The sequence below is a fragment of the Aristolochia californica genome, unplaced genomic scaffold (genome assembly GCF_029961685.1).
Source record: "Aristolochia californica isolate CCGP_79_NKW_82.1479 unplaced genomic scaffold, dmAriCali1.0.hap1 SCAF_1, whole genome shotgun sequence".
NCBI lineage: Eukaryota > Viridiplantae > Streptophyta > Magnoliopsida > Piperales > Aristolochiaceae > Aristolochia > Aristolochia californica.
Window position 1 is genome coordinate 215,522 of NW_027181770.1, and position 12,601 is coordinate 228,122.

Below are 12,601 nucleotides of genomic sequence, written 5' to 3' on the forward strand. Positions count from 1 at the left end.
TTTTTCTTTTCTTCTTTATTTAGTCTCCTTCATTGTCTCCCTCTTCCATCTTTTCTCACACTTTATTCTTTTTCCTTGCCGCTATCTTTTCTTTTTTCGTTATTCTCTCTTTTATTCCTTGTTCGCATGATTTTCCTCCCTCGTCTCCTGCCAACGCTTTGATTGCCAAAGCCAATGATGATTTTGGGAAGCAACAATGCAGTATTGGAACAATTGAATCTCAACAAACAGATAAAGCTAAACAAATAGATGAAGATGACGATTATGGAAGATAATCCAGGATATAACAATTCAAATTTAAATATTTTTTAAATATTTGTAACAGATGTATTTTATTTACAAAACACCTATAAATACAACTGCATGTAGTCCTCCAAAATCAAGGAAGGAAAACATTTTTTCTATCTATCTTGTTTTATTTTTATATGGTATCAGAGCTTCCAAAGACATATGTCGCTCATCCATGGCCTCCAACGTGTCCTCTACAAGCCAACCTTCTTCCAACAGTTCTTCTCTCTCTACAGCCAACTCCATTCTCCCCACCCAACTCCATCATATCATTACAATCAAGCTCACCAAAGACAACTATCTTCTTTGGTGAGCCCAATCCATTCCATACCTCCGTGGTCAAAATCTCTTTGGTTATCTCGATGGTTCCATTCTTTGCCCACCTCTCACAATTCCTTCATCTTCCAATAGCTCCATACACATCCCTAATCCTGCATATATTCACTGGTCACAACAAAATCAAACCATTCTAAGTGCTCTCCTCTCTTCCCTCACCGAATCTCTTCTCACCCAAGTTATTGGTCTTACAACTTCTAGAGAAGTCTGGCTTGCATTAGAAAAATCATTCTATTCCACTTCCTCTGCCAGAATCCTCAGTATTCGATTCCAACTATTTACTCTTAAAAAGGCCTCCCTGACAATCACCGATTACTTCACCAAAGTAAAACAACTTTCAGATACTCTCTCCACTATTAGTCATCCCCTCAGCCCCTCAAAAATCACCTCCTATCTTTTTGCTGGTCTTCCTTCCTCATATGACTCCCTTGTTACCTCTATAACCACCAGATTAGATCCAATATCTATTGATGACCTATATGGTTACCTGTTCACTTATGAAAATTGCCTTGAGCACCAAAATCACTCCAATGACTTCACCTTACCCTCAGCCAATATTGCCACCTCCTACCATGGTCGAGGTCATTGTGGTTCACCTTCGAATAGAGGTGCTCCTCACTCTGGAAACCGGTTCAGAGGCAGGGGGCGTGGTTTCCAAAATACCTCACCTCACCATGTGTCACATTCAAACAGACCTCAATGCCAAATCTGCTCTAAAATTGGCCATACAACTACTACTTGTTGGTATAGGTTCGACAAACAATTTCAACCTCCCTCCACACCCAATCCTTAAGCAAACATAGCTCAATCACACCCACCTGCTACTCCAACTCCTGCACTAAAATATGATCCAAACTGTTAACCTGACACTGGTGCAACAAATCACATTACCTCCAATCTCCACAACCTTTCCCTCAATGCAGATCCCTACCCCGGATCGGATCAATATCTTGTTTTATTTTTACATGCAGGTAAGACCGCCCAAGTTGAACGTCCGTCGCGGATCTGATTGAGGGGTGCTTAAAGCTGTCGTTAAAGGGAGAAAATGTCAGAATAGAATAGAAAAGATAGGAGGAGAAAGGGAAGGTCCAGAGCTGTCGTTAAAGGGAGAAAATGTCAGAATAGAATAGAAAAGATAGGAGGAGAAAGGGAAGGTCCAGAGTTGGAAAAATGAGAAAAGAAAAACGAGGGGAAAAGTGACTGGATTTTCTTAACTGTTAAGAATCTCCAATTTGGTAGACAACTTAGTTTATACCTGTGGATACTGAAATACGAAACTGATTAAGATTTTGCATAATGGACAGATCAGATCCCAATCACAAAGTTGGTAATTAGTTTAAATGGTATTATATCAATGTTTCGAAACCCAGTCCCGTTGGTTTAATTGAACGGGACGAGACCGAGTAAACCGAGTTACTCGGTTGGGTCTAATCACATCTGTTGCTTTTGAAAATTTTAATTTGATGCTTCAAGGAAGCAGTCCGTGCATGAAACTGCGCTACCGTGTACGTTTGTTATTGGTTTTCTGCACTCAAATGCATCGCGTATACCATCCTCCTCAAATCAACTGATATTCATGGTAGACCTGCAAGTTGCTATTAACCTTTATGCCTTTTTCTATCTTCGGCATTTTCATATAATATTGGGTTATCACGCACCCGTATGCAGGAGCTACGCTGAAGTGGATTCGATTCATCTAGGTACACAAATAACTTTTACACGATGCCATAATAGATCCCAGCACTTGCCCGAATTGCTCTAGGAAATAACGAAAAGAAGATAAATAGATGAAAAAATAGAAAAAAAATAACAGATGACAGGTCTCTCTAGAAAACCCACCCACCGGGTTGGTTTTTTTCTGTGAATGACTTTACCATTGGAGCGACTCCATTACCGTTCCAATGGATTGAAGGTTTGGCAAACACGCTCCTCCTCCCATGGGAAATTTTTCCATACAGCTCTTTTTAGACAAGATATTCCAATAATTAAAAAAGTAGCCTTTGGAAGTAGTATCCTAGCTTTATTTTAGCAACGACACAGCTCTTATGTTGATGAAAGCTTCAATTTCATCCCCTGGAAGATTTATCTTGGAATGAGATATATGACCCTGAGTGACATTAGCGACGTGCTTTCAGCTTGCACCTTTTTATCTGATAATAAACGATGCTCTCCAGAAACGGATTGATTTGCCCTGCTCTGTAAGTGCAACATCTCTCGAGCAGCCCCTTTTGCTGACTCTTACAATTATCACGGCTTTTGATGCCAGTATGGTCTGTACAAGCGAATCTAAAAAGACAGGTCAGGGCATTCTGCTACAGAATGAAAATTCTTACGTTAAAACGCCCTATTTTCCCCTTGCTCCAAGAATTTGCAGTTCAGCTCGCAGGGTACTAGGAAATGAAACTACCCAGTATCCATAAAGGGGTTGGTGAAGGTCAACCAGGCTTATAGATCCCCATAAGCCAGTCCCCTAAATCGATTTCTCAGACAAGGGACCTGAGCACCGGTTTTGGAAGAAGCACATAAATTAGTACCCACAAATACAATGAAGTGATAAAAATGGACAACAATGATATATACAGAATGGAAGCAAGAAATAGAAAGATTTTATTAGATCGAAATTAGTAAGACATAAGTAACAATATTTAGGGCATTGGCAGCTGAGTTGCCTAAATGCTACAGTAGGCTATCACCCCGATAAAATATAAATACCTCACCTCATAACGCATGTACATGATAGAAGTGAAGGTACGAGACTTACATACAGAGTAGTTCAGAAAGTCCGGTTAAGTTGCTTCATGGATCCGCTTGTTCACATTTTAAAGGGGTAGCAGCACCAGGCGAGGCAGAACTGCCATTCTGAGGGTACAGACTGCGAGCAACCATGGAATCACTAACTAAACCAGCATCAAAATTGAGTTTCATATTCACCTTCCGACCAGATGTGTAAAATCCAGTGTTCTCCCTACTACTGCCACACAGAAGGAAGACAGCAGGTTCATGTTAGCTCTTCTGCAACTGAAAGACAAGTAGGTTTCATGAATAACTAAAAACATACCCATTTAAGCGGTTATTAATGTCGGAAAGATCTTTAGAAGGGCTCTGATAAGCATGGGTGCTCTCTCCGACACAAGCATAAGAACTATTAGAGCTGGGTGAAATCAAGGCATCCATCTGTAGACATTATTCAGACACCATTAAAAACTAATTACTAATCAAAGACAAGAAAAACCATAAAGATCCATAAAACCCCAGAATGACTAAACAAGAAATAAGGACATCTGTGCATCTATCTGCTCTAGTCTCTGTTCTAGACGTATAAAGATGAAAGCAGAGCTATTTATGGTTGTGAATCAAACTTCACTAGTGATGCCCATGTTAAACAAAAGCACATCTCAACATACAAAATTAGTCAACCCACTCCATACTTCTAATCAGGCTGTCTACAAAAGCAGGGAAACCATTATTTTGTCAACAGAGTATAATATTTTCAACCCCATCACATCTAGTTCAATCACAATTTAATTATACTTCACAGCTGCACAAACAGTGGTGGAACAGAACACAAAAATTGGTTGACAATTTATTTGCTTAATCTGTCAAAATAGTATTAAAAAATATGACAATTAGGGGGCAAAACATGGCCTTTATTTGGCACACTTAATCTGTCAATGTAGTGGTAAAAAACGAAATAGTTAGGGCCCATGTGTGACCTTTATTTGGCTTAATATCAACAATGCACAGAGAAGTGCAATGAATAAGCATCAAAACTTTGAAAAACATAGAAACACAGAAAGTGATCTATCAGAACATATGCCAACTGCAATGAAAAATTAAAGTGCAACAATGTCAAGCCAATGTACAAGATCATTTTGAGCAGAAGCAGCCATGAGAACATGAAAAGATATCACTTACCTTGGAAGAGCGAAGAGGTGATACATACACATTGTGCGCCACAGAAACTTTCTTAGGGGACATATCAGGAAGACTCGGGAAAGGAGTCAAACGCGGTGACTGTGGACACTGGCCTACTCAAAACCAACCGAAAACACAAGTTCAAAAAATAGTTTGCTTGCCAGGGCTTACAGCTAAAGGGTAATGGAAGTGGTCTACCATCAGTATTGTTGTGATCTTCAGGAACCCTGTTTGTCCGTAGAGTTGCTCCAGAAGGGCCCAACTCGACAAGTAGGGGCTTTACAGTAGGAACAAAGACCTCGTTGTAGAATGTGATGATATCAACATGCTCTTGACCAGTTCGCTGTTATCCAAATCATTAAAGCTGACAGTCAGAATATTATAGTTTCAGCAATAAAGCTGAAAGAGTTTAATGGGAAGAGAAAAATACCCCATTACGGCCAGTTGATTGCCAATTAACAAAAACACTTCGAAATACATGTGGTTTACCGTACGGTTGTTTTCTATAGTTGTAAATGATCTCCTTAAAGGTCAGGCTCAGCTGAGAAATCTGCAAGCAAGATATAAATTTTGAAAATCAACTTAAGTCGTTAACCATTAAGTTTTCTTTATTCTCTTCAAATACCTTTGCAACACCATAGAAGCTGCAGAGGATAAGCTGATCGATGTGCCTATTGAAAAAAAGCGCTGTCCGCTGACTAAGGATTTGCTGTATAAGACAATATACACTCTCCAAGACCTGCTGAGACAGTTGCAACCTTTCGCACAAGCTTTTGATTCTTATAGCAGCTAACTTTACAATCTACAGATAGCAAGCACACAAAAAGTAATTTAATAAGCTCCAAATTGAGATATTTAACGAATTGATTTAAAGGTGTCAGAATGAAAATTTACCTTACTAAATAAAACCTGGATCCCGGTCTCAGCACACGTTTCACCACCACCAGCAGGATTTGGATGTGTTGGGCTGCAAAATGAGTAAATTTTGAGAACAGTCTAAGATGATAATTTCCTGCCCGTTTTAAATGGTTTGGTGAGACTTTACCTGGCAAAAGCAGACTGTAAGGGGCGTGGAAACTTTGATTTTGGAGTGCTGAAGCCAAGCAAGCGTTCCTTCAGGGGTGGAGTGAAGGAATTACGCTCCATCAATGCATTCTTAAATTCGTTACAGGCTCTCTTGGGAGACTGAGCATCTCCATTCTGATCTGCAGAACCAAATTCATGGTTATAAAAAGCTGAAAGTTAGCTTATGCATACAATAGTATTACAGACACTCTACATGTATGAAAACAAACCATATGTAGCAACTAGTCACCTGCTGAGACCTCATGCTTAGGCAAGAGATGAGGCAGAGGTGGCAATCCAACACTAGGAATGTTATGATGCATTGCAATTGCATCCAACGATGGCATTGGCTCGGCTAATAATCCCAAGCGGTTTATCTCTGCAGCCAGGCTTGGTCTTGCAACAATCAAAGAATTGTACATTGAGGAGCCTTTTTCCCAAACCATACTCTCCAATAGTCTCTCCTCCAAGGAATTTAGGTACCTCTTCAACTCTCTTGGAAGACTCTCTTCATGTCTAACAAAACTCTCTATCACCTTACTCAGATCAAAAGCAGTAATACCAGTTCCTTCCAATACAGCAGGAAAAAGCTCAATAACTGACTTATGAGTAGCCAAAACCAAATCTGCTGAACATGCAAGCATGCACCGATGAAACCTCTCATTTGACAATAATGAGGTCAAGTTACCACCTTGTACTATACTAGATTCTGCCCTACACATTGATTCTAATACCCTGTAATACAACTTTAAAGCTTCCATTCTTCTTTGTTCTGCCCATATGGTATCCATTAGGGTCACACTCCGCAGCATTCCCGCTACACCTTGTTCTCCATGACTACTAGGGAAGATAGCTTGCAATATTATGTGGGTCCTACGTATAACATCATTGGTTACATCCTTGTCACATGAGGAAAAATAGCGTTCCAGTTCTGCCGAAGGTTTTGAAGGGAGTGGAGAAATGACAGTTCGCAACCACTTCGCCGTGGTCATTGCAGTGCTTACAGGGGTTGGAGCCATCTTCAAGTAAGTCCCACCAAAACTACCATTTGCAGGAGATGCAGCAGGGGAACATGGAGGAGAAGCAGAACTTGTTATAGTCTTCGCTGGAGAAGAAAGTTCATCAAACTTGCGCTGTACAAACAAGATAAATGTTAGTGGTTAATATACTTAACAGCTTTGTACCTCATGGATGAATTTGAGAGCTTGAGTTTCATAAACAAACACCTTAGAACCACAGGCATCCATGGAACCACCAGATAAGCTCCAACTATTTATAGATGCTTCTTCCTCATAAGAAAACAGGCGTTCATCTAGTTCACCTGTATTATGGGTGGCATCATCGTAATCTTTTTCTAAAGCAAGTAAGCTTGCAGGTAAAGATTCACCCTCTAATAGATCTTCAAAATATGTCAAGCCATCTGCAAGCAAAAAATCAGGTCCATGATAAGTGGAAAAGAATACAAACAAAGATGTTAATGAGCATCACGAGGTCAGAAATAGTAAAGAAAGCAATTCAGTTAACCTGTGACAATGTTCTCCAGATTTTCAGCTTTACATTCAGAAGCTGAACGAGGCTCCTTCTTCAAAATATCCACTATAAGGCTGTTAGCTTTCTCAATAGTTCCCTTCAACTCATCTTCTGAGGTATGATAGATGTTGCAAAGAGAAGATATAATATCCACACCTCTTTCACCTTTCTTAACTAAGAACAACCAAAGAAGAATGGAGAACATGGATAAGAAACAGAAGGGGGGAGAGAAAGAGAGAGAGAGAGAGAGAGATTTTTACCAAAGAGTTGGGGATCACAAATTGAAAGTTTTCTGAAGCGTACTGGAACATGAAGAATCAGGATGGCCTGCTCAGCACAAGTGATTACAGACATTCACATTGCATGATGGTGAAGATTTTAAGTACATGAAATATCAGTCACTTCAACAAAAGAGCACAACAGAATGTAATAAAAGACTAACCAAAATTGAGACCAATCCAACGGTACAAGTCACAAGATCTCTGAACCGGCTGAATGCGTGGACCCGTAGTGACAAAAACAGCAACCAGCCAAATCTATGATAATCAGACACACGTGCAGTACAGCTGACAAGACTTGGATGTGCATCTACTTTTGCATTATCAGTTGAGAAGAACTTCATGTAAGCTTGTCTGTAGTAACTAGGTTCCACAAATACAGGACATTGATATGTTAGCACAATTTGGTAAGAATGTTTTTAACTGTAAAATTAGGGCAACAAAAAGAAAAAGAGAACAAGAGCCCTTCGGTTGACTTTAAAGTAGCAGCATTGGGCAGTTTAATCATAAAACCATTTCTTAACATATTTACACATAAGGTCTCAAACAACTCTATTCTAGTTTATGATTTATCACACATTTCAATAATAATCTATTAGTCTTAATAGAGGTCCTGCTGTGAGGACTTAAATATGCAGATCACAGCCAGGGAACACGACTCTCGAAAAAAGGAAGCCATAAAGGCAGTGCAGCATACTTGAAAACAGAGATACCATATAAATCCTAGCAATACTTTCCATCTAACTATCACTCAAACAAACATTGTTTGTAGTTGAACGAGAATGGAATATCACTGCTAAAGCATGATCCTACACTCTAAAATCTAAAGGCAAAAGGGAAGATTGAGAACATTATGAAATACAATATGGACTTCTTCAAGGCCCTTAAATAGATCCAATAAGGACATGTTTACAGCTCTCTGACTTTGAACTCGATGCATGAAAGGAAGATAGCAAACACAAAATTTAAAGAGAAAGAAGTATGTCACAGAAAGGATTTCATTCCATCTAAAAAAACATGAAAACTGCTAATCCATTAACAGCAGATCCAATGTTCTTGTAACTTTGGGGAATAAATTAAGACAATAGCAAAATGCACCAAACTTAATCTTAACCCCCCCCCAAATATTCAAACTATGCTTCTCGTTAATTCTATCTCTTTTTTTTTTTTAAACAACTCGTTAATTCTATCTCTAAAGACCTAAAGTAGCGATCACGAACAATGTCAGTCATACCCTTTTGCTCCTTACATTTTCACATGCTAAAACAAGCTTTAAATACCACTTGCAGATTAACTCGAGAAGATACGTACTTGCTAAGAATACATAAATGCACAAAATTGACTTGCATCTCCTTCACCTGGTTCAGAAATTAAAAAAAAAAAAAAAGTTGCAGTGTTTGAGAGGTAGGCAGCAGATATGATTCTGTAATTATACTAAAATTCTTCTCAAAACACGGAAAACACCTCACCTTCAGCTGCTTCTCCCAGTCCGTACCAAACATATTCGTCAAAATATGACCTGCTTTGAGAACAAACTTTGGAACCTCCCCGTAGAAATCCACCACACTGGAAAAGGGAAGAAAATTTAGCATCAATCACAACATAATATTCATTGAATTTGATTTTTAAAATCAAATTGGCGACTTCATTTATCAATAGAAGCTTACTTCAGCATAGTTGCTCTTAAAATCTGACATAATTCGAGTTCACTTTCTCCCTTCTCATGTTTCACTTTCTCTGACTTGTGTGCATCACTTAACCTCTTTACGGAATACAGAACACATGCAAACCAAGACCGTTCGATTTTGTCGGACTGAGCTTGTGATTTAATACCACATCCGTGTGGGAAGAAAAAAGAAGAAAGAAAGATAAGAATAACACATCCAGAATACTTCACAAACTCATCAAATAAATGAGAAAACAGAATGAAAGCCGGTGATCAAGAGAAGGCGGCGCGGGGGCCCGACGATTGGGGGGAGGAGAGAGAGAGAGAGAGAGAGAGAGAGAGAGAGAGAGCAGGTTAGTTGAAAACCAAAAGAAATAACTTACGGATACACTTCCTGTCGACGAGATATGTTCTAATAAAGCCGGTTTGCATTCATCGAGCAACGCCATCGCTTGTTTTGAAGTGTTCTCGTCGAGGGTTAGTCCCGACTGCGACCAAATCTCAGCTTCAGCTTAGGAAATAATAGATGGAAAGGAGCCAAAGGTAAAAATGACAACAACAAAACAGCTTTCTAAAAAAAATTTAAAAAAAAAAAAAACTTGCAGTGATTCGCAAAACGGAGGCGCCAAAGGTAAAAATGACAATAAGAAAACAGCTTTCAAAAAAAATTGAAAAAAAATAAAACCTTGCAGAGATTCGCAAAACGGGATTCCAATCTCCCATCGCCAGACTCTGAATTACTTGAAGAAACGAGCGTCTTAGCGTCTTCCATGTTGATACCGCTTAAGCTCGTGAATTTAACCGATTTCTCCAAAACCCTAGCCGATCTACCATTATGGCCTACAAATGGAAGATAAAAGGAAGCTAATCTCCAACTGAAGCTTATTTTTTGTAGAGGCCAACAGGGTTAGAGCTAGACAGCAGGCGCTTTAAGGGAAAATGCAAAGGATCGCCTTAAATCTTAAATCTTCAATAGCGAACCGATCCACTGCGGTTACCGACACCGAGATCTGATATTCCGGCAAATCGGCGTAAGAAGATGTAAAATCTGACGAAATCGAGGAAATATAGAGCGGGAATTAGGGTTCAGGGCAGAAAAGCCAACGGAAAAAAAAGAACCCCCTTTCGTCAGGCTTCCCTCTCTTTTCCCTCCGGAAGCTTGGCTTTCTCGTATTGCGCGGGAAAACATGTAGAAGGACATGCATGCATCAGTCATCAATGTCAACATAAGATGTATAACGACAAGTGCAAATAATAGCATAGCACGTGGCAGTCTCAGTTAAACTACCGCCAAATTCTGGCCGAGATCGTTAAACGACGAGTGAGAGGCAGCGACACGGAACCGGCCGTCGAGCCGGTGTGACGATTGTAACGAGTTGGCTCCTAAATCAGTCATATGTGGGGGTTTGTTGAAACTCCAGTGGCAAAATTGTCCACAAGAAAGTCGTAGTCCCAGCAGAGGACATATCTGCCATACATCCTATAAAGAACTTTATAAAAATTCCCATACATATAAAAAAAAAAAACTGAATATGTATTAAAATTTGATGATCTCATTGTCATAAAAATTCAACTAAAAATAATTTTAGTCATATACAAAAAAATAAAAATATTTTTTAGTCATATAAAAAAAAGATTTGAATTGGGAGCCAATTTTCAACTTTAGATATAGTAATGATACTTTAACTATCAGTTAGATTTGAATTGCAAGATGATTTTTCATAATTTTTTGTATCTAGTATTATAGCACCCTGTTTCTATTGCTCAACACCCTATTTCTGCTATTGACAATGCTACAAGTTGATCACTCACTCTGATTCAGACGCATAAGGATGGACCAGCTTAATTTGATTTTCCTATTATACTGTGTTATATAATTATAATTGGTTCTGTTATTTTTCTTGTTAGTATTGCGGTGTCAGATTCTATTATAGAGGTAACTGTCATAGCTGTAATTGGTTCTGTAATTTTCTTGTTAGTATTGGGATGTTAGACTATGTTATGGAAGTAGCTGTCATTGCTGTATATATTATAAACTTGTAACTATTTGATTCTTCCGTCTCTTCGTTTTCCTCTTCTTACATCTAGCCTATTACATTTGAAAATATAATATCTTAGATGGTATTATTTAATAAACAAATTATTTAGTTTTATTTTGAAAAGCGCCAAATTAAATATTGTTCTACAATTGCTTTTAAGTTATTCCAGGAACACGAAAAAATGATCCTTCTCTTCTCGAATCCCACTTCTTGTCCCAATCGACTTAACTTAAGACTCACAAATATGGTCCAGGAAAAAAATTACAGTGATCGTGCGGGAAAAACAAAAATATAAACTTTAAATACAATAATTCGTTATATCATTCGACTGTGTTAAGGTGATGTGATCGGGAAACCGATCCCATGGCGAGTAGTAGGGAAAACAAGGAACAACATGCTACAAATGACTCCAATCCCAACAGGCAAAGCAGCAAGGACCTCCTGCGTCTCTTCAGATGGAGTCGGATAGAAGCACTGGACCACACTTTGATCAAACAGTGCAATCGCCGCAAATACCAGTATGGACAAGAAGGCATGCACGAAATCTATCGTCTTCAATTTGTACTTGGATAGCTCGTCCGGTGGGAGGGCGGCGCCGACATCCTCCCCGTCAATAACCCACAAGCCCTTGGGAGTCGCCAGCGCGTACCGGACCTTCCCAGATTCGTCTCTAAAGCTGTCCGTAAAGGAAGAGAAGAAGCAAGAGAAGCCACAAAGCGAAACAAGGCAGGCGGTCATGAACCGGCAGACGGGGTCACATCGACCCTGGTTGCTGAAAATGGGTGACAGAAGTTGAAAGGCGAGAACGGTTCCTGTGGGTAGAAGATTGGCCAAGTGCGCGGTGCTCTGGAAGGTTTGGTTGATAGCTTTTTGAATCAGAGTCCTCCTATCGCGGTCCATTGTTGTTGGCTCATCTTCGATCAAGAGTCGCTGATGCTCCTCATCGGTTTGGACCTTAACCTCCATGACCCTGTTCTTCCCTCAACTGTCCGTGTCTCTTTTGCAGCATTCTGGCGACTGAGTATTCTCATGTTTTTATACAATGCAGTGGATCGAATTAGGAAGGAAGATGCAGGGAGGAGAAGGGTGAGTAGTGTGCAAGGAACAGTTACGGAAATGGGTTTTGAGAGGAGAAGGGTGAGTAGTGTGCAAGGAACAGTTACGGAAATGGGTTTTGGACACAAAAGCTTCACGAGTAAGGATGCGATTTTGGATAGGTGATTAAAGTATTGGCAATGGGGATGGCAGCCTGGATTGCTGGGAAAGTGATCCAGGGAGGCTTTTTATAGAGAAGGCCTAACAGTTCCCTCGGAGGAATTTTGAAATCCAACGGAAAAGAAGAGAGAATAAAACGCAAGAAAGACTAGTAAGAAATAGAAAACACTTCCCAGACTCGTTTTCATGGAATGGAATGGATAGCCTTAGCCTGATGAGCACGTTTGTTCTTCTCTCGTATCTCTTTACCTAAATTTGATGTTCAATGA

General features: G+C 39.6%; 2 protein-coding genes across 6 annotated transcripts; both read right to left on the reverse strand.

The window, feature by feature from the left end:
- Positions 1-2,296: 2,296 nt before the first annotated feature.
- Positions 2,297-10,259, reverse strand: LOC137954396 (retinoblastoma-related protein). Of its 5 annotated transcripts, none has more exons than XM_068801689.1 (19): positions 9,764-10,259; positions 9,462-9,566; positions 9,080-9,225; positions 8,882-8,978; positions 8,724-8,770; positions 7,577-7,775; positions 7,395-7,461; positions 7,129-7,308; positions 6,831-7,024; positions 5,855-6,737; positions 5,585-5,744; positions 5,434-5,506; positions 5,165-5,341; positions 4,970-5,089; positions 4,738-4,882; positions 4,540-4,652; positions 3,683-3,798; positions 3,386-3,595; positions 2,297-2,896 (listed from the first exon to the last, which is right to left on the reverse strand). In XM_068801689.1, the coding sequence occupies exons 1-18, from the start codon at positions 9,848-9,850 to the stop codon at positions 3,421-3,423; spliced, it is 3,084 nt and encodes a 1,027-aa protein (XP_068657790.1). In that variant the 5' UTR covers positions 9,851-10,259; the 3' UTR covers positions 2,297-2,896; positions 3,386-3,420. The 5 variants fall into 5 exon arrangements, with proteins under 5 accessions (XP_068657790.1, XP_068657781.1, XP_068657771.1 ...); XM_068801680.1 differs by having other exon boundaries at positions 2,297-2,910; XM_068801670.1 differs by having other exon boundaries at positions 2,297-3,120.
- Positions 10,260-11,400: 1,141 nt separating this feature from the next.
- On the reverse strand, positions 11,401-12,178 carry LOC137961569 (protein DMP4-like). The gene has a single exon (XM_068808404.1). The coding sequence runs from the start codon at positions 12,081-12,083 to the stop codon at positions 11,451-11,453; it is 633 nt and encodes a 210-aa protein (XP_068664505.1). The 5' UTR covers positions 12,084-12,178; the 3' UTR covers positions 11,401-11,450.
- Between the last annotated feature and the right edge of the window lie 423 nt (positions 12,179-12,601).